This window comes from Phacochoerus africanus, chromosome 15 (genome assembly GCF_016906955.1).
Source record: "Phacochoerus africanus isolate WHEZ1 chromosome 15, ROS_Pafr_v1, whole genome shotgun sequence".
Taxonomy (NCBI): Eukaryota; Metazoa; Chordata; class Mammalia; order Artiodactyla; family Suidae; genus Phacochoerus; species Phacochoerus africanus.
In genome coordinates this window covers 32,182,938-32,205,360 of record NC_062558.1, presented here as the reverse complement: position 1 = coordinate 32,205,360, position 22,423 = coordinate 32,182,938, and the positions used below count along the sequence as shown (strand labels likewise).

The window sequence follows — 22,423 nt, the reverse complement described above, 5'->3', positions numbered from 1 at the left end:
TGCTCAACTGTCTCCTCCCCCTTCCCGCGCTCTGGCCCCGCCTCCTTCCCGAGCCCTGATCCCGCCCCCTCCCGCGTGCCCTGTGTCCCATAAAGAAGTCCCGGCCGGGCCGCTGCACTCCCCCGCGCGCATTCGTGCGCCGCCCAAGGCTGGCTTAGGAGTCGGCGGCCATTTTGTTCTTCTCGTGGTTCCAGTAGGGAGAGAGGAGGAAGCAGGGAGCGGGGCGGTTGGGGGGGACCCGCCGCGGCTTCTGCCACCGCCGCCACCACCATTTCTGTGCTCGTGGCGTGGGAAAGGAGGCGTGAATCCCGGGCGCGAGCCGGTGGCGGCGCCGCTACGGGAGGGTCGGCGGTGGGAAGGCGATGGCGGATATAGATAAACTCAACATCGACAGCATCATCCAACGGCTGCTGGAAGGTGAAGGGGGCGGCGGGCGGCTCCGGGAACTCGCGAGGGTGGGGGATTTGGGAGGCCTCTTGGGCTTGCAGCGCCGAGGGGAGTGAGCCCCACGAGTTGGCCCCCGAGCCGGGGGCTGCAGCCGGAGGGAGGCCTCCCGTGGTCCCGCTCTTGGCCTAATCCGCGGACCCTCCAGCTCCGCTCATTCATTGCACGAGGGTGCAGCCTTTCTCCTGGCCGTGAAATTTGAAAACTCCGCTCCCCACCCCCACGTTTCCGGTACGTGCCCCCCATGCGCCCCGCAAACCCGGCCAATCTTCGGAGAAGATTGGGGGGCCCCAGTCCATTCTGCAAGAAGAAATGTTCCGAACTTTCTGGTAACTCCTCCTCTCGGAAAGCAATGTGATGGGGCTATGGATCCTCCCGGGCTTGAGGACTAATTTCTTTGCTTCTCATTTTTATTTTTTGTGAGGTTGGGGTCCACGGGCCCGTTTCTTGTTACTTGGTGACGAACGTTCAAATCTCAAGAGGATGTTGAATCCCATCTCCTACTCTTCCCAAACACTTTTTTAAAGTTGTTCTTACCTTGAAGAGGTCTCCGCGCTCTTTTCTGAACATGCCTCCGAACCGTGCAGCCAAAGCGATGACAGTTTCGTTAGATCTTTCCAGTGTGCCATTCTCTGTTTTAAGCGCTTTGCGTTCATCTGATAAATACAATCTTAATATTAGCCAGTGTTTACTATGTGTCGGGCATTTTTGGAGCACTTTACACAGATTTCATGTAATTCTCCCAACAGTCTTGTGAGATAGGTGCTCTTTTTTTCCTATTTTTTTTAGAGGAAACTAAGAGAAGTGAAGTCACTTTACCAAGGTCACACGGTGACAGGTTTCAAACCCAGACATCCATCCAGGAGCAAGAATTCATTCAAGTCAGCCTGTGTGTGAAGGAAGGAGGTGTCCAGTGGTTAAGCAGAGGTTAAAATAAATCTTTAATTTTGGGTGACCTAAGACTCGTGAGGTGTCTGACAGTTGATTCATATTGATGTGGGTGACAGATGAAGTATGGATTTTAAGGAGGGACGCTGAAGTGAAATCATTCCCACTACCCCCAAATTCCAGAGCCCACCTATTAATACTGATGTCTTAATTCCAAACTTTGGAAGAATTCAAATCTTTCCTGATTCGGGTTCTTGATAATGTAGGTTTGGCCGAGTTTTTAACTGTTTTTTGCCTTTGTGCAGTTCTAAAATACTGCTGTAAATGTTGTGGGAGATGGAGTCGAGAGCATGAACAGTTGGTCAGCTCTGATGTTAGAGTTTGCAGATCTTTTGATTAAGTCATTAGAATGAAACTCCTGAAAATATCTTAATCTGTGTGGGGTGTTTTCCTTTTCTAGTTTCTCAAAAGAAGAACCCATTAAATAGACCCCTAAAATGCTTCTGCCATTTGTGGGTGAAAACCTTATTTACTCAGTACTTGGCATTTATTATAAGAACAACACTTTCAATATTAAATATTAATACAGTTCTTTGATTTATGTGAGGCAGCAGTGGGTCAGAAAGATTAAAGCACTTGGCACTAAGAACTTAGTTTTTTTTGGTTCAAAAGTTGTGAATTAACTTATGCGTATCTATCCAGGGGTGCATGTGCTGAAAGAGTGGGCTTTATTTCATTGAGAAAGGGGATCTGTGGATTCAAAACATTAGAATTTTAAGATAAATTCTAGGTTGCCCATGAGTCTTATATCCATATATTTTAAAGTGTGCTAAGAAATTTTCCTTGATAAACTTGGATAATCTAAAATGAGAGCAATTGTTTTTTAATGGTTTCTATATAAATATTGCACTTGAAAAACCAGGGTTTTTTTTAAATTTCATTTTTTTTCACTGACATTAATATAATATGTTGTGTTTTAATGCCTTGGGAGTAAGCTAGCTGTTCATCAGACTTCCTTTTTTTCTCATAAATGTTAAATTGATGGAGAAACAGTGAAAAATAATCCACTGAGGATCTGTATAACATCCAAGGTAGAAGATGTTGATAATAAGTTTGTGAATTTTTTTTAATGCCTCACAAAATTTTCACTTAAGATTTTAAGTATATCTGAAAATATACTTAAATTTTTAGTATTTAAGGGAGGGAATGTGAGTTTTGTGACCTTGGTAGAATTTTTTACATGTTAGTTCACTTTTAAGGTGGAGGACTCTACGGGCTAGTTGAGAAGTAACTCAACTAATAGCACTAAAAAAAAAAGACAACTCAAAAGTGAGGTCTTATTTAAGAGAACACCATGTTGGTTTTAGATTTTAACCACTACAGCTACTCTAAACTTTTAGTAATTTTTCCTAAGGAGGCATCACTTCTACAAGCCACCTTGGAAAGTCTGCCTTGCAGGTGATAAAACCTTAATGTTGTCACTCCTTCGTATTACTAATGTTCACTTATTTAAATAACTGCACGGTGAAACTTTGGGTTCAGGAAAATAAACTAGCTGTCGACTTGTCCGATAGTTCTACTGTGTTGGAGAAAAGTGAAATTGAGACTGATTTATTTTGTGATCTTGTTCAGGGAGCAGTGAGGGCCAGCGCTTTTCCTGCAGAGCAGGCAGTTGTAAGTTGTTTTCACGTCCTGATTGGCCAGCAGCAGCTTGGCTCTGAAGATGGCCATTGTCAAACTGCAAGACTGCCAGCCTCTGCACAATTGCTTGACTTGCTTTAGTGATTTAAATATGACCTCTGACTTGTAAAAAAACAACCCATTTGTTTTGCTTTTTGGTGTAAAATGAAACCTATTTATACTGTAATGTTGAAAAGGCAGTGGTCCCCGTCCTGAAGATAGTAAAGGACAAACATAATGGCAAAAAAAAATCTTGGGCGTTCCCTTGTGTTGAGGATCTGGCGTTGTCACTGCAGTACCCCGTGTTGCTGCTATGGCACGGGTTCAGTCCCTGGCCCAGGAACTTCCATATACCACGAATGGGGCCAAAAAATTTTTTTAAAAATTCTTAAATTGCTGACCAAGGAAAACAAAAGTAATCTTTCCTGATGAGACTTCTGCAATTATTTCTTCTTTACACATCAGATAATTTTAACAGTTGGAGGCTTTTCTTGGAATCAATTACCACAGGGCATTTTGTTGATTAAGACAGTGATATTAAAAGTTGTGTGTTGCTAATATCCTGGTTTACAGGAAGTCTGTGTTGTGAGCCCGTTGCTGTTCCCTCCCCTCCTGCATGTCAGTTTATGCCACCTTCTCTCCTATAAGGTAACATGAGAAAGCTCTGTTGAGCCATGATCTGCAGCTTGCATCAGTCCTAAACCACAGCATGAAAAGGATTACTCTCCTTGCGCCTGCTGTGCCCCCTTGCCTGTCAGTAGCAGGAGGCAACATTAAAATCTACCAGGATGGTGTATGTCATTTTGTTGTGCTTGAGTGAATGTTAGCCATGGGAGCAGGCCTTTCCTCCTCCAGGCTGTGGTTATGACTGTGGTGCTGGGCCATGCATTTGCAGTAGAGGTCAGTGAGACTGTTTTATATCTTTAAAACTGCAGTCCTGTAATAACCTCTTCTGCAAAAGCATGTCCCAGTGCCAGTAAATCTGCTTAACTAGGGGCAGATTACTGGTCTTGAAGCAGGGAAATGGTATACAAACTTGATCATTACACTTAATTTACAGTCACAGACCTTAAAGATTGAAATGTGAAGGAGATACTCTGATAGGAATTCTTTGTAAATGAGGAAACTGGAAAGTCTTACTCAAGAAGAAAAAGGAAAGATTCACTCTCTTTGGAGTTTACAGAATTCTGGGACAAATTTTTATGTTTTAAGATCAGATCCTGGTATCCAAAGCATGTAAGAATAGATTATTTAGTGGTCTTGATGATTTATCTAAAATCTCCAATTTCTCCACTATTCTAGGGTTATTAGTATCTCTCATCTAGAGGAGAGTGAAGCGGTGATTTTAAGGCTTATGAAAATGAAAACCACTCATAAAATGTAGTAGAGTCAGTTGTCAAGTCTAATCAGTGCTTTTTATCAAGATAAGTTTAGACTATGGACAAAGTTAAACATTTTTTTCAGTAAATTGGCTTCACTCCAACTGTAGAAAACTTGAGGTTCTTTACTGAGAGCAGTAGATGGTGTTTTGCAGCTATATAGCCTGATTATCTGCCTTGAGAAAATTGGTGCCATCCTTAAATGTCCAAAGCATAACATCAGCAGTTAGGAAAGTCAAGATGGGGAAGAGGTGATGTAGAAATTTAGGTGGCCAGAAGGTAGATGTCTTCTACTGGTGACTTTGCAATGAAACCATAAGATTCTTGATTAACATTTTTGTGGCTTATATTTTTTGTAGAAAAGAACTTAGTTGTTTGTGGGAAAGTTTAATCTTATGGTTTGTTATGGTTTGAAGTTTTATTTTCCTAAATCTTTCAGTTATTGAGATTATTGATTCTCACTGAAATTAGTATGATGTGGCATATTGTTAAGATTACCACCTACTGTAATAGGATTATCTTATTAGCAAAATCTCTGTTTTATTTTTATACTGATTGTGCCAATTTTAGGTTTTAAAACTTGATTATGATGTAGGTGAGGCTTTTTGGTTGGTGTGCTAGTCCTTTATTATGACCTTTCAACAGTTAAGGGGCAGAAAGAATACTTTCTTATTCCTCATAAATAATCCCAAAGTAGTCTTACATTTCCTTCCATAGTTTTCATCTCTGCTTTGTTGCCAGTCTATCAGAAAAGTTAATGTTTTTGTGAGCAAAGACTGGCATTACAAATAGTCACCACTGATATTCTTTTATTAATTTTTTATTGGTTTTCAGTAAAATTACATGAACGTTTTTATCACGTGTTCATGTTAGTGATTTGCCAGATGAATAGATCAGATAAGTTGGAACAGAACAGTCTTTTCTGGTAGCAGCCATAATGCATTTCCTCTGAAGCTACCCTTTTAGCCAGATAAAGAAATGCTTTTATTTCAGTCACGTGTTTAACATCTATGTTGACTATTTTAATGTATTGATGACTAACCTACGTATGTTCACAGTGCCTACTGATTTTATTTCCGTACAATGCCTAGTACCTGAATTTATGAGGAACATTCCACCTGGAAAATGGAATATTTTCAATTCCATTGGCAATTGTTGAATTTATTTTATTTTATTTTATTTATTTATTTTTAAGGGCTACACCTGCTGCATAGGGAGAGTCCCAGGCTAGCAGTTGAATCAGAGCTGTAGCTGCTGGCCTATGCCACAGCCACAGCAAAGCAGGATCCAAGCCGTTTCTGTGACCTAAACCACAGCTCATGGCAACGCCAGATTCTTAACCCACTGAGTGAGGCCGGGGATCGAATCCTCAACCTCATGGTTCCTAGTCGGATTTGTTTCCGCTGTGCCATGATGGGAACTCCTGTTGAAATAATTTGATAGGTACCGTTTGAACTACTTCTTAGGAAGGTATCATGGAGAGACAACCCTTGAATTTCCTACCCTGGGTATCCTTTTTGTGTAGGTTTCTCCCATCATACACAGAGCACAGTTGGGATTTTTTAAACTATGAAGTAAGTATTGACTGGTGTTTGTTGAGCAGAACTGTACTGACATTTTTCTTTGTAGCTGAAGCAATAAAATAGATATTCGAGCCTTTATCTTTTTAATGGTACTGAAGGTGTTATCCCTAAAATAAACTTTTTTTAAATTTATTTATTAATGTTGCTTTTTAGAGCTGCACCCTCAGCATATGAAAGTTCCCAGGCTAGGGATAGAATCAGAGCTACAGATGGCAGCCTGCACCACAGCTCACAGCAACACCAGATCACTGACCCACTGAGTAAGGCCAGGGATCAAACCTGTATCCTCATGGGTCCTACTCAGATCTGTTTCCTCTATGCCACAACAAGAACTAGTTTTATGATTTTTATGGAGAGATAGTTTTTCCATTTAAAGCACTCACAACAATCTGCAGTTATTTACTTGTGTTATTTTTTGCATCCTGCACTAGAATATAATAAGCCTCTCAAGAAAAAAAACAAGGTTCTTGTCTATTCTGTTGACAGGATATCCCCAGCTTCCGACACAGGGTCTGCCAAGTAGTAGATGCCCAGCAACTGTTCTGTTGAATATTGGAAGCGTGGTAAAAATGGTTGTTGATCATCTTGAACAGATTTCATCATTTAGTTTTTATTTAATACTTCCTATTTGTAAGGATACCTTATGATTGTGTATCCCATATCACATTTTCTTAGAGAGCAGTGACTGTGTTGGAGTATCAGTAGTTTTTCCTTTAAGACCTCCTTTATTTATTTTTTAATGTGACCAAAGTGGGACCTTTTGTTTGTTTATTTTTTTATGTATGATTTTTTTTCCATTCTAGTTTTTTTAGTTTTCTGTCAAATTCTACTGTACAGCAAAATGACCCAGTCATACATATGTACATTATTCTTTTTTTCACATTATCCTCCATCATGTTCTATCACAAGTGACTAAATACAACTCCTTGTGCTATAAAGCAGGATCTCTGCTTATCCACTCCAAATGCAGTAGTTTGCATCCATAAACTCCAAACTCCCAGTCCTTCCCACTCCCTCCCTCTCAGCGACCACAAGTCTATTCTCCATGTCCATGATTTTCTTTTCCGTGGAAAGGTTCATTTGTGCTATATATTAGATTCCAGATGCAAGTGATATCATATGGTATTAGGCTTTCTCAGACTTCCTTTCCTTTAGAAGTTAATGAAGAACAAATTCTTATTTGTCAGGGTGAGCTAGTAGTGAAAGCACCACTTTCAGACCTAGAAGTCACTTGGGGCCCAGTGCCCTCCTTACAAGCTCTGTGACCTTAGACCAAATCACTAAACCTCTTCCATTCTGTAACACAGAGAAGTGACAGTGCCTAACCTCATGGATTGTTGTGAGTACTGAATGGCAATGTAAATTTCTTAGCATAGTACCCAGCACATGGGGAGGGAGTGCTCTGTATGTTAGCTACAACTAATAAATCTATTTGATGGACACTGAAAATAATGAAATAGATTTTTAAGCTGTTGGCTAACCACCTTCCCCCTTCTGTCTTTTTAGGGCCACACCCACAGCATATGGAAATTCACAGTCTAGGAGTTGGAGCTACAGCTGCTGGCCTTTGCCAAAGCCACAGCAACACAGAATCTGAGCTGTGTCTGTGACCTACACCACAGCTTACTGAAATGCCAGATCCTTAACCCACTGAGCGAGGCCAGGGATCGAACCTCATGGAAACTAGTCAGGTTCATTACCACTGAGCCACAGGGGGAACTCCCCCCCCCCCTTTAATGGCTACTCGGCATATGGAAGTTCCTGGGCCAGGGATTGAATCTGAGCTGCAACTGTGACCTATACCACAGCTGCAGCAACACTTGGTCCTTTCACCCACTGTACCAGGCCAGGGATGAAACCTGCAGTTTCCATAGTGACCCAAACCACTGCAGATTCTTAACCCACTGCAGCACAGCAGGAACTCTAATAGGCCATTTTTAAGAAATGTCTACAGTGTTTATTCAGACTGCCAAGACCCATTTTGAAAGCTTTATCTTCTACTTGATGAATTATCTTCAACTTGAAATTTAAGAATTAACTGAAACTTTTATGAGAAAAATGCCTATAGGGAGAGGACACTATTGCTTTGTAACTTTAAAGCATAAGTATAATTTTTATTATTTTTTGCTAATCAGAAGTATATAGTCTGGAATGCATGCTGATTGTCATGCCATAAATCACCAGTACTGAATTTATTGTGACATTGTTCATACTTCAGATTTTGAGCACCTACCATGTACTGGCCATGGGTGTGTACACTGCAGAGCAAGTGGTATGGTCCTGGGGTTTACATCTTACCAAGAGGTCCACATGAGTAGGTGGAAGCAAACTGGCAATTACGGTACACAGTGTGCACTGGGCAGTGATGGGGTGTTGTGAGAGCATGTCAGGAGGCATAAAGCAGGCTGCTTGAGCGGAGAAGAGATGCATAGGAGACTGAGGACAGTGGTTTTCCAGGATGAGGTGATACCTAAACAGTCTCCCAAGATGAGCAGGTATTTGCCCATTGGTAGGAGGGGGTTTTGACAGAGTCTCTATTTTTATTATTTTATTCCTTGAGCTAATTGTAGGGTATTTAAGAAACATGTTGAAAGAATAGTCTGCATTCCACATAGGTGTAAGTCAGTTATTGCATATTCTCCTAAAAGACTGAGAGTGAGCTATTCACTTACAAGTGTGTGGGGCTCTGCTGAAAAAGATTCAGTTTGAAACCAGAAGTATCTAGCCCCTAGCCAAAGTTTCCTGCTGGGCAGTCTGCCCAAGCTTCTGACTGACTTGTGGTGAAATCACTAATGATCTGGGTTTTCTGAGCAGTGAAGCAGGGATCCCACCATCTTTCCACTGGGAGTCTTCCTTGAGTTCTCTCAGGTGTGTATCTAGAGAGAAAAAATTACTATGGCTCTGGAAAAAAAATTTTTTTGTTCTACAAACATCTCAGTTGCTATTGTATTATACATGTGTCCATTTTGTATTTTCCCTTGAAGATTATGCTTACTATTATTCCCTGTAACTGCTTCTTGTTTTTTAGGGCCGCACCTGCGGGGTATGGAGGTTCCCCATGTAGGGATGTAATCAGAGCTGTTGCTGCCAGCCTATGCCACAGCCACAGCAATTCCAGATCCGAGCCGTGTCTGAGACCTACACCACAGCTCACGGCAATGCCAGATCCTTAACCCACTGAGCGAGGCCAGGGATCGAACCTGCAACATCATGGTTCCTTGTCGGATTTGTTTCCCCTTCGCCACAACGGGAACTCCTGTTTCTTAATATTTTGATTAGAACAAAACTGTCAGTCATTTAGTTCACTTACATATTTTGGAGTCCAGAGAGGTGATTTGGGGCTTCTGGCTCCCAGTCCAGCGTGTTCTCAACATTTTCTGTTCATTGTTCGTTTTAAGAGTTTGATTCTTCTCAAGTATCATCCTTTGCTTATTTATCTTTCATTGAAAAAAATAACACCCCTCTACACCACATTCCATTTTTACTTAAAACTTGTTTCTTCAGAGAATTCAGGATTTCACTGGCTCTTCAGGTTGAAGAATGGCTTTGCCTAAGATTGTATTTTTCAAACTTGGACACAGCCCTTTTTAATGGAAAGAAATTATTAACAGACATCATGTTTTTTACTTGTAATTTTTATTACTCTGAAATGTTACTTGGATGTTTACAGAGTAAAGCTAGATACGAACCAGTTGCTCTTATTCCCATTTAAGGCCAAGTAATTTTGTAATCTGAAAACAAAGTCTTCAAAACTGATGAACTTTAAATTAGCAACCTTGAATTAATCTGAATTTTGTGATTTTGCTCATCATTTTATATTGGGTTTAATGGTAGAAAGATATATATACCTTGCAGTCTGTATTTAGTCTGGTTTTGTGTTTTTGCTTCAGTTATAATTCAGAGAATACCCGCTTTCATAAATTTTTTGTACAAAACAGGTATTAAGGCTTTGATTGCAAGTTGATGATAATCAGTCCCCGTATTTAACTAGATTTTGCCAATAAGCAGGTCACTTCATAATTGTAAAGTTAAGGTACGTTTAGCAATTCAGTGCTATTTATTATGTATTTAGTGACTGTCTAATCTGTTATAACTGCAGTCAAAACAATTTTATTTCTTACTACTACCTTTGTGCTAATAAATGAATTGTTATAAAGCCAGAGGATATCTTGTGTTTCCCTTGGACATTGAGTAGAACTCAGAGTGCTCTGATGTGGGCACATAAGAGTTTAAGACACCCGGTGTTGTGCCATGATTTCTTTCTCCTTTTTCTTGATTATCTGTTCTGATTACTAGGATATGTTCTTTTTTAAAGCACAGGCTGACATCCTTTGCTCTGTTGTATTTACAATATCCTTTGCATGATTGTATTCACAAGTGCAGGCCCAGAAATTGCACAGGAAAATAACCCACAAATGTACAGTGTGTGTTAATGAAATGGAAACAACACTTAAATTTTTTCATAGATAAATCTGGGGCCCTTGAGATCCCTGTGGCCCTCTGAAAAACACTGATGGGGAGGGGAGATTCTGAGCATTTCCTATCTTAGGTGTTAAAACAAGGAATTCTTAGAACTAACCTAGTAACCTGATGATCACTTAAAATCTTCTGTATGAATGCAAATTCATTTATGAGGCTGGAGAAGAGAAGACAAGATGGAAGGCAAAAAAAAAAGCTGGCCTGGTGGGCAGGGGCTATAGGTGAACATGGCCGATTTGTGTGGCTTAGAGACAGAACTGAGACCTCAAGCTGTGCGCACAAGGAGTCCGATTTTAGTAGGCAATAAAAAGACCTTTCTAACAATTTATACACTGAGAATATGACCCCTTGATCATGATACTGTAAAGAAATCTTGGTATAGAAAATGCAGCTAAATAATCTCTTGAAATCCGAAGATTTTAAGTTCCTATTAGACATTAAAATCATGTTCTTTTTAAGTATACTGAAAATAAATAAAGCCCAGCCAGAAAGCTAGTTAAACTATGTTTTTTGCCTCTTTTTGTTTGTTTGTTTGTTTGTTTGTTTTTGGTCTTTGTTTTTTGTTTTTGGTTCCCAGGCTAGGGGTCCAATTGGAGCTGCATCTGCCAGCCTCCACCACAGCCACAGCAACACTGGATCCCCAACCCACTGAGTAAGGCCAGGGATCAAACTGACAACCTCACGGTTCCTAGTCGGATATGTTTCCTCTGTGCCATGACTGGAACTCCCGCCTCTGTCTTTAAAATGTATCTTTGCAGATATTTTTAATTTTTATGTTAAATCTTATTTTTACTTCACTTGACTAAACTGAGATTTCTCCCCTACAGTGAGAGGGTCCAAACCTGGTAAGAATGTCCAGCTACAAGAGAATGAAATCAGAGGACTGTGCTTAAAGTCCCGAGAGATCTTTCTCAGTCAGCCTATCCTACTCGAACTTGAAGCACCACTCAAAATATGTGGTAAGTTTTGGCACACTAACAGTTACCTTTGATTACGTGATTGACTAACTGAGTCAGTGATATATGGATGACCTTATATTAGCGAACAGAATCATTTAGCATATATGAATAATCTGGAACTACCTAAAATTAAGTAATTGTAGCTTTAGAATAAATACCTCTGATCTTAGATGGGTTTCAGATTTTCTGAAAATTATTTCGCTCAAGGGATGTAAACATTTCAGGAGAAAGGAAAGAAATGAAACAGAATGGAGAGTTAAGAAGAGGCCCTAACTATATGAGTGTATAGGAATTATATTTAAGCTTAAAGAAACTCTGGTTATGCCTAAAAATAGACCTTCCTTGATGCTTTTTTGTAGTTCTGTTTCTACATGAAAGATGTGGATAATCTGTATAAAAACTAAGCTCTATCTGAAAAGTGCTATAGTTATTCTTTTAGCATGTTTGACTATATTAATAAAGTTTGTATGCAGATTTTTTAAAGTACAATACTCTTTGCCATTATCTCCAGGGAGAAGTTGAAAGTCAAATGCAATGATAGGTGTAGTGGGTGTGTACTTTGTTTACACAGGACCAGGGCTCTCAAGAAATGCAGCCGTGCTGCTGTCACAATGCTGGGAGACTGAACCGTTGGAGATCGGATAATAATCAGCCAACCTGAAAGGAAAACCATGTTACTTGGCAAGAAGGTCTCCCTAGGCATTAATAATTCTTTCCACAAAATAAATTCTTAATTAGTTTTGTGTGAGATTCGGTATATATACATACACTTAAAATTTTAATTAAGCTCAATTGAACTAAATATTATAGAAGATTGGAAATTAATTAGTTTAGTGGTTTGAACTATATGTATGAAGACACTATAACAAAAATTCTTCCTTCTAGGTGATATCCATGGGCAATACTATGATTTGCTTCGACTTTTTGAATACGGTGGTTTCCCGCCAGAAAGCAATTACCTGTTTCTTGGGGACTATGTGGACAGGGGAAAACAGTCATTGGAAACTATCTGCCTTTTATTGGCTTACAAAATCAAATATCCCGAGAATTTTTTTCTTCTCAGAGGAAACCACGAATGTGCCAGCATCAATAGAATTTATGGATTTTATGATGAATGTAAGTACTTTCTGTATCTAAGAAAAAGTTACTTAAATTGAGATACTTGGGCATAAACTGAACATACCAGTTCTGGTGGAGGATTTTTTGGTGCTGCTGCTGGTTAAATAACTATATAAAATGTTTAAATTTTTTTTTTTTTTTTTTAATCCTTACCTCTACCTTTTTGTATTCATTATTTTCGGCAGAAGAAGGTTCAGGCTGCAAGGAGAGGAGTAGTTAAGGAATTTGAATTACTAGCACTTGCCAATATAATTATAACAAGACCAGTAAAGCACTGTCACTGTGGCCTCCCCTAGACTATGTGATCATAACCTATAGTCGCTCAGGGTGTGATGTTTTTCCATCTCAGTTTCACGTAGATGTATTCAGCTAGCTTGTTTGTTAGAAGTACACTGCTGGAAAGGTTACATTCATAGACTTAGCCCTCTTGCTCCCAACCATGGCTGTATATTTGATCTCTGGCCCCAAGACCCAGCTTATAAAATGAAGTGGGAGGATTTACCAAGGAGAAGAAGTCTGTGGGTTCTGACAGAATTCAGCAACTAAGTTGGGAAAGAGAGATTTGATATTGACAGTGAGTCTATCAGAGAAGTATTCTTAAGGCAGTTAGTTACTACTCTTTAGGTAGTGAAATGAGAGGCAGAAAAGTTTTATAATATTGTGTTTTGGACACTTGTATAGTGCTGCTTTTCAGAACAGGTTAAGAAGTGGTTCCTTTTACACAGCTGTTAGTGAAAACTTTCATGTTTTCATCAAAGTTATTCAGACCCAGTGATCTCTTTGTTGTGACATAGATCCTAGTGTGAGGGTATTGGCTACATCATTTTTGGTTTCTGTTTAATGTAGAGGCCTTAATGATGCAGAAGGTCAGCATTGATTGGTGTCAATTTTGGCTCTTGTCCTCAAGACTGATATAATGACCTTGTACTCCAGCTTTCCCCTCTCCCATCAGGCAAGTATAATTTGCCACTCAGTCTGTTTGGGCCTAGAAGTGTCCTTGATATAGGTGGCTTTCAGTTGATAGTTTGCCAACTTTTTAAAAAAACCATTGGTAATTTTATTGTATTTGGAAATTTTATTCAAATGTAAATTTCCATGGAACTTTTTTTTTTTTTTTTAAGGTTGCATTCTTAGCACGTGGAGGTTCCCAGGCTAGGGGTCGTATTGGAGCTGCAGCTGCTGGCCACAGCCACAGCAATGCCAGATCCGAGCGATGTTTGCAATCTACACCACAGCTCATGGCAGCACTGGATCCTTAACCACTGAGCAAGGCCAGGGATCAAATCCGTATCCTCATGGATACTAGTTGGATTCGTTTCTGCTGTGCCATGGGAACTCCTCAGTGGAACAATTTTAAAACCACTGCTTAACATAATAGACTCATTTCCTAAGTATAACAAGCACCCTCTGTGCCTTTTTTTTCCCCCTCCATCAGCTTTTTGACTGCAGTCCTAGAGAGGTATCTGTTGTTAGATAAAATGTGGGTTGTTATCCCTTTTTTATAACCAGAGCTGTCTAGTCTGTAGAAATAGGAAACTGCATTAGGGGTTCTGGCTCAGAACCCAGCGATTTGGAAGCTTGATGAGACCTTGGCAATTATCCAGGAATCCTTCTTGAGACAGATGCTCCTAGTGGTCTGAAGTGACCTTAGGGAGGAAGTGTAGAGAGGAGAGAAAGCAGGGGCCCAGGACTCAGTTAAGATGCTCAGAGACAATAGGAGGAAGAATCTTTTGATGGAGAAGCTGAGTGCAGTGTGTAACAGAGAAATCAAGGAGTGAAGCAGACCTCAAGAAGGAAGAGAATTTGTCGGCACTGGCAAATGCTGCATTTGAGCAAAGGAAAAATCCAGGAGAGCCATTGGATGGTTTTTCAGAGATAGGCTTCAGTAGAAAATGGAGAAAGAACCACATCACTTTTTTTTTTTTTTGGTCACATCACTTTTATAATAAGAGTTAAGACAGACCAGCCCTGTTCTTACTTTATTATCATTATTGGAAATTAGAGGTGGTATTTGTGCAGAGGTTCCCCTTCAGGCTTTTGTACAAAGGAATTCTGTTAACGCTTCCAGAACCCTCCAGTGGAGGAAGTATGGGACAGAGAGAATTAGTGCCTTGCAAAGAAATACAGAACAATTTGAACCTTGGGTGTAGGGTTTTACCCAGATACAGAGAAAAAGAGACTGAGAGCCAAATCTCAGTTTAGGAATAAGATTGTGCTTTGACCTTTGGTATCTTTTATTGTGGAGGGTATAGGAGACAAAGGCACCCCAGCAATGGAGACATCCCCAGCCAATTCAGATAGATATGTACTTCCAGGGTTTATGAGTAGGTTTTTAATGCGGAACATAATTCTGTGGAAACAGTGCCATAAGGGCATGCATAATTTTATTTTATTTTATTTTTTGTCTTTTTAGTTATTTCTTGAGCCGCTCCCACGGCATATGGAGGTTCCCAGGCTAGGGGTCGAATCGGAGCTGTAGCCACCGGCCTACGCCAGAGCCACAGCAACGCGGGATCCGAGCTGCGTCTGCAACCTACACCACAGCTCACGGCAACGCCGGATCGTTAACCCAGTGAGCAAGGGCAAGGATCGAACCCGCAACCTCATGGTTTCTAGTGGGATTCGTTAACCACTGCGCCACGACGGGAACTCCCGGCATGCATAATTTGAATCACTCAGTGACTTAAGAACGCACAGGGTACATGGATTAGTGAGGGGAATATAACCACCCTATAAGATCTTTTCTAAGCGTTTGTGTAGCGTGTTAGGGACATATCCTGATGTGCCTGTGATAAGCAATTTGTATTCCCCTGTATGCACTGTGCCTCCTACAAGAATATGGGGCAGGGCTGGGGGGTACTGGGAGTTTCCTGAGGGTGATGTTGCTGAAACTCCGCCTCTGTCTACCAGTGGCCAATAGAAACATGGAGATAAGAGTTTGGGGTGAAGGAGAAAAAGAGCTTTTATTGCTTTGCCAGGCAAAGGAGGCCACAGCAGGCTAATTCCTTAAAGACTGTGCCCTCCACTGGGAAGAATTGCGGGGGGAGGTATGTTAAAAAAGAGGAAAACAGGTTTTCAGCTACAAATCAGGATTGGGGCAGACATGCATTCTTCTTTCTTTGCGGGAATTGTAGTCATCAAAGCTGACGTCTGGAGTTCCTGTCATGGCTCAGAGGTAATGAACGGACTAGTATCGGGGAGGACGCAGGTTCCGTGGCGTCACTCGGTGGGTTAAGTATTGGGTGTTGCTGTGGCTGTGGTGCCTGCAGCTCCGATTTGACCCCTAGCCTGGGAACGTCCATGTGCCACGGGTGTGGCCCTTTAAAAAAAAAAAAAAAAAAAAAACCTGACATCAGGAGATCTCTGCACTATCATGAAGACCCAGTAGTCTTCTGGGTTATTGCCTAGAGTAATAGTACTTGCAAAATAGTATATTAATCAGAGATTAGAACAAACTAGGAAAGTTCCTGAAAAACATGTGCTAATATCTTTAACCCACAGGCAATTGTGCCCAAGGTGCTTAATCTTTAGCTTATGGGTGATTGTGTTTAGGGTACAATTAAGCCAGGGAGGAGGACAAGGAAATAGTCTTGGCTGTTCAATTTTAAGGTATTCATCTTTGAAAGAAGCACAAGGAATATAGTTTTTCTCTTAGGTGACTAAAGATGCCTGCTTTGTTATGTATATCCCTTGAGAGGGAACCAGGATCCTGCCCCAAGGCTGTACAGTCATTTCTTGACTGTTCCTCGTTGTCTTTGCATCCCCTTCCTTTCCTAATTAGCAGCTGTCTGAACCTGTCCCCAGGAGCTTGAGAGGCTCTGGAGGCTGAATGAGGCCCGTTTTCTAAAAACAAGAAATGGGGGACACAGAAAGGCTTTTGTGCCCAGGAGCCCCACAAGGCCCTGCTCAGTTACAGTGGTGGGAGCTGGGATGGGTGTTAACTCTCAGAGGCTTCTTTAGAAGGATTATAATGGCAAGTGTGTGAGTTGCTTTTAATTGCCTTTAGACATAGGAACCTACCTGTGGGTTGAGATTGGACAAAACAGACTAGATTTCATAGTAGGTCCTAATTCTCTTTTTTAATAAAAGCATAGTTTTTGTTTACTTAAGGTAGTCAGAACCTTGCCTGGGGGGAATTTTCCTTAGATAATGTACCCACAGAACACCAGTCTCTTTTTAACCATCCCCAAATTTTCACAGGTAAAAGAAGATATAACATTAAACTATGGAAAACTTTCACAGACTGCTTTAACTGTTTACCGATAGCAGCCATCGTGGATGAGAAAATATTCTGCTGTCATGGAGGTATGTGGGCTGGTTTTAATTCCACAAAGGTTTTCATGTGAAGGGCATACACTTTACATTTACAAGTTGTCTTTGGAATGATTTCCTCTGTCAGGTTACTCTCCTTTATTAATGTATTACACCATGGGTCCACTCTGGCACATCCAGGATAATTTGGATACAAGTCTGGAGTAAGCAATTGACTTGTTACAGGGAGTTCAAGGCTCTGTAATAGTTTGATTTGAAAACAGCGCTGAGGGAGTTCCCGTCGTGGCGCAGTGGCTAACGAATCCGACTAAGAACCATGAGGTTGCGGGTTCGGTCCCTGCCCTTGCTCAGTGGGTTAACAATCCGGCGTTGCCGTGAGCTGTGGTGTAGGTTGCAGACGCGGCTCGGATCCCGCGTTGCTGTGGCTCTGGCGTAGGCCGGTGGCTACAGCTCCGATTCAACCCCTAGCCTGGGAATCTCCATATGCCGCGGGAGTGGCCCAAGAAATAGCAGCAACAACAACAAAAGACAAAAAAAAGAAAAAAAGAAAACAGCGCTGAAAGCATTTTTGAATATAAAATAAACAATATGCTATGCCATGGATCCTCTAGAATACTGAAAATGTGGATAGACTTTCCCTTGGTGTGTTTTTGATCCTCTTTTCAGAAATTTTTCTTAGATAACAGTTACTTTGCTCAGTGGTTGTCCTATGTATGATTAATTATAATAATTGCAAAGAGGATTTCTTTTCATCTGTGGTCAGAAATTAGACAACCATTAAAGAGTCAACACAGTGTATTTTAATAAATCCATTATCCCTACCCTCCTTACATACTTAAACTGATTTTGGCAGAGGTGGGCATGTGATTTCAAACTCAGATGATAGCTACATCTGAGCTGGTTTAATAAATTTGAGGGTCCTTGAATAGCACAGATTTCCTAGAAGGCTACATCACCTAGTGTCTGCATGCAGTCACTGCAAATGGTCAATAATAAAATCTAGAATGTACATTTTATCAATTGGAAAGGTGTTCAGAAAAGTAGTTTTTAAGTCACCGGATTTTAATTTTCTAGGGCTCTGTATGTTGAGATAGCTTTTCTTGTGCTGTTTAAACACAGTGTGCCCCACAAATTAGTCCATGTAATAATGCATGTCTAGTGCACTTTCTTTTTTTAACTAAAGCTAAGGAAGAAAACATTGCCAAAGATTCCATGTAAGCCTTTGTTTTAAGAGTCACTGTAGACAGATGGAACTGTTAAAAGTGCTAACATCTTTTTTTTCAAGTTCTGTGTATTTCACTTTTTTGTTTTTCATTTAACAGGTTTATCACCAGATCTTCAATCTATGGAGCAGATTCGGCGAATTATGCGACCAACTGATGTACCAGATCAAGGTCTTCTTTGTGATCTTTTGTGGTCTGACCCCGATAAAGATGTCTTAGGCTGGGGTGAAAATGACAGAGGAGTGTCCTTCACATTTGGTGCAGAAGTGGTTGCAAAATTTCTCCATAAGCATGATTTGGATCTTATATGTAGAGCCCATCAGGTATTGATTTTGAATTTTACATGTACACTTAAGAGCATGTGTGTGAGCACAGATTCTCCTTGTTGATTTTGGTGGGTAGGTATTGCTTATTTACAAAATGTCTCTGGAAGTGACCTACAGAATATCAGGCTCAACGGGAAACTGAAGAGTGGTTTTGCTCACCTAAAATTCTCACCTACTTATACTGAAAACGTTTTCTCTCCAAGGTGGTTGAAGATGGATATGAATTTTTTGCAAAGAGGCAGTTGGTCACTCTGTTTTCTGCGCCCAATTATTGTGGAGAGTTTGACAATGCAGGTGCCATGATGAGTGTGGACGAAACACTAATGTGTTCTTTTCAGGTAGAGGATATTTTCCATGCTGTTTCCTTTTATTGTCTGAATTTTGCTGATTTTTTTTTTTTTTAAATGCTGTTTTTTGGAATTCCTGTTGTAGCTCAGCAGTAGCAAGTATGGCTAGCATCTTTGAGAATGTGGGTTCAATCCCTGACCTTGCTCAGTGGGTCAGGAATCCGGCATTGTGGTGAGCTATGGTTTAGGACACATAGGCTCAGATCCTATGTTGCTGCAGCTGTGGCGTAAGCTGGCAGCTGCAGCTCCCATTTGAACCCTAGCTGAGGAACTTCTATATGCCATGGGTGTGGCCCTAAAAAGGAAAAAAAAAAATTCTTTCTGCCTACTAATTTATGTTGCGTGGAATGAATTTTTATTTTCCCTTACCTGTGTTTGTCCTAGTTTATTAATGAGTAAATCCCTTTTAAAGGAAATAAATTATTGTAGGACCTTTCCCCAGTTTTGAATTTAACTGTTTTTACATGATTTAGATAAATAGAAACCACAATGCATTTGTGCCTTATGCTTATTTCTGCCTCCTTTAAGTCTAAAACTACAATGTCAGTGTAACGTTCAGCCAGAATTAAATCACTGCTTGCCTGTGAAAGGAGTACTAACTGTCTTGTGCCAGATGTGCTGTGTGATTACTCAGTTCTCCCACCACTTTTCTCTAGTCTAATTTCTGTAAAACCTCTGTTGATTCACCATGACATCATTTGGCCTTTACTTGGCACAAAAGAATCATTTACACAAAGTCTGCTTCAGTCTTTTTCTCATTCATTTATTATGATTAAACTTGTATGACTTAATGCTAGCCTAGTTGTAAACAAAATAGCCACTGAAGTCATATGGCAGTCTTCAGTTAACTAAATTAAAACAAGTTGGTTGTTTTGTTTTAAATCAGCTATCAGGGAGAAGTTGCAGCTCCCAGAGATTGTGGCATAATCCCTTTGGGGTTTGAGAAACACTGTTCTAAACTTTCCCCCCTTGTGTCAGAAGGAATACCTAAAAGTGTGACTTTTAAAAATTGTCATTTTTTCTAGAAACAAAATAATTTGTCCAGATGATACATATTAGCTGTTCATCAGAGCATTTATTACCAAAAATGTTTGTCAGTTTAGTTTGTGTTAATGTGCCAGTGGGCCTTTCAAAGTTGTTGAGGCGGTTTTAAACAAAAATCTTTATGAACCAAAGATTTGAGTGAAATGTAAGATTTAGGGTTGAATATATTTCCTAAAATGCATTGTCTTTTGAATCTTTGCAGATTTTAAAGCCTGCGGAGAAAAAGAAGCCGAATGCCACGAGACCTGTAACACCTCCAAGGGGTATGATCACAAAGCAAGCAAAGAAATAGATGTCATTTTGACATTGCCTAGTTGGGACTTGTAACATATAGTGTATAACCTTCATTTTTAAAACTGTAATGTGTATTGGTCAGCTTGCTCAAATAGTGTTTGTGGGGCCCCCCAGTTCCATTTTGACTTAATGAATGGTATTTGCTGGTTGTAACAGCAAATGAGAGACCCTCCCAAGGAAAAATGTTTTGTTTAATTCTCTGTTCTTTTACAAACAACTTTTAATGATGGTGTTAAAGCTGTACACCCCAGGAGAGTTTATCCTATCTTGGGGAGTGAGTGTACATTTGATCTTTTTTTAATTCAGTACAGCCCATGAATAATGTAAATGTTCATTTTTCTCTAGGATTTAAAGAGAGCCCTAGGGTGCTCAATCTGTACATGTTATTGTCATAAGATGCATACTGTTGATGCAAACCACTGTGAAATTTTTTTTTTTTTCCAAAGGGATTGCTTTTTTTCTCATTGTCTTGTCCTGTACAAACTAGTTTTTATAGCTATAAACATTAGGAGTAACTTTCAACCTTGCCAGCATCACTGGTATGTATATTTAATTAAAGCACACTTTCCCCTACAGTATACTTAAAATAATGATTAAAGCCATTATTTTAAATGTTTGTGACTCTTTCCTAAAGCCAAAGTTTCTGTTGAAATATATATTGACACTCCCCTAAGTACAAGGTAGCATGGTTGTATACACATGCCTCCTTTGGGGATTCAAAAACAGGTTTTTGAGTTTGAATAGCAATTAGTAACATAGTGCTGTTTAAGCTATTAATGATTAAAGTTAATAACATTTTATACAATTTCCATATAGTCTATTCATTAAGTAATCTTTTTACAGTTACATCAGGCCTGAACCCGTCCATTCAGAAAGCTTCAAATTATAGAAACAATACTGTTCTATACGAGTGACCGATTATGCTTTCTTTGGCCTACATTCTTTATTCTGCGGTGAAGTTGAGGCTTATAAGTCAAAGCAAAGGAACTAACTTACTATCCACCAGTTTATACAGAACTCACAGTGTCTATGACTTTTTTAAACTAAGATCTGTTAAAAAGAAATCTGTTTCAACAGATGACCGTGTACAATACCATGTGGTGAAAATGAATTCAGACTTATTAAATGATGAACTTGTTAAATCCTCTCAGTGTCAGTTTATCAGCACAGTACATGCAGAAGAACTGTTGATGGCATATCGAATAGGTTTTAATTAATAAATTGCTCTGGAAACCACACAGTTTCAATTGGACTTGTCTTCTTCAAACAGTCTTGTTTCTTTCCAAAGGTGGATTATTATAATATGGATGCTCATATTCTCCAAGTTCTTGCCTGGGTATAACTAAGTTTCTAAAGTAGAATGATGAGATTGAACCATTCTTGCCTACTATTTAGGGAGATATAGGATGTGGTGAATTGTGACATTATCTGTATCCATAGTTTTCTTTTTGTCTTGGTTCATTTGAACTTGACTGAAATTCAAGAGCTACTTTTACAATTACTTTGTCAACCACCGGTGTTTTTATACACAGACTTTTGCTCTCTTTTCCTTTCCCTAGTTTGGAACACAGTGTTATTTCCTGTTACAGTTGTCACAAGTGGTCCAATGCATATTGGTTTCTCAAGTATGTATTAAAAGTGGGTGGAGAGCATGTCATTTGAAAAGCACTTTCTTATCAAAACTGGTATCTCTTGGGAGTTGGGAGAGGGCCTCCTCATGAAGGATTGTTTCGCACAAATTTGTTTGTGGGGAAAAGAGCGTGGGATCAGCTTCTAGGATCCTCCCACCTGCACCACAAGCCCTGGCCCTGAGACATACGCCTTGTCCCTGCCCTCCCCCCACCCCACCCCCCCTTTTTTTTTTGCCTTTTCTAGGGCTGCTGTCTCGGCAAATGGAGGTTCCCAGGCTAGGGGTCTAATCGAAGCTAGAGCCGCCAGCCTACACCACAGCCACAGCAACACGGGATCCAAGCTGTGTCTGCAACCTACACCATAGCTCACGGCAACGCCAGATCCTTAACCCACTGAGCAAGGCCAGGGATCAAACCGGCAACCTCATGGTTCCTAGTCGGATTCATTTCCGCTGCTCCATGATGGGAATTCCCATCAATTGGCAGAGTTCTAAGTAGCACCTGCCTTTTGTTTATAGCCCTGTTATGACCTGGTGCTGAGCCATGAGTAGCTAAGCATTTCTGAGCACTGACTTAGAAAACCTATAGAAGTTTTCAGCAGATACAAAAGAAATAACTAGGAAATGAAGTTGCAATTATCAGTGTAATTTTTTCAGTTCTGGTTTTCTTATAAGTGATTATAAAGTCAGCTCTCAGAATGATACAGCACCATTACAAAACCACAAAGACAAGTGATGCCATCAACATAAAACAAT

General features: G+C 40.2%; 1 protein-coding gene across 1 annotated transcript; it reads left to right on the top strand.

Moving 5' to 3' along the window:
* Positions 1-135: 135 nt before the first annotated feature.
* Positions 136-21,273, top strand: PPP1CC (protein phosphatase 1 catalytic subunit gamma). The gene is made up of 8 exons (XM_047760513.1): positions 136-417; positions 11,281-11,412; positions 12,298-12,528; positions 16,732-16,836; positions 18,126-18,349; positions 18,556-18,690; positions 19,946-20,006; positions 20,881-21,273. Exons 1-8 carry the CDS (start codon positions 363-365, stop codon positions 20,949-20,951), a joined length of 1,014 nt encoding a protein of 337 aa, XP_047616469.1. The 5' UTR covers positions 136-362; the 3' UTR covers positions 20,952-21,273.
* Positions 21,274-22,423: the final 1,150 nt, after the last annotated feature.

Bases quoted from the DNA above. Each gene is read 5' to 3' on its own strand.
- PPP1CC (XM_047760513.1), top strand. From the start codon at position 363: ATGGCGGATATAGATAAACTCAACATCGACAGCATCATCCAACGGCTG. The intron at 418-11,280 runs GTGAAGGGGGCG...TCTCCCCTACAG, and splicing joins CATCCAACGGCTGCTGGAAG to TGAGAGGGTCCAAACCTGGT. The intron at 12,529-16,731 runs GTAAGTACTTTC...AAATTTTCACAG, and splicing joins TTATGGATTTTATGATGAAT to GTAAAAGAAGATATAACATT.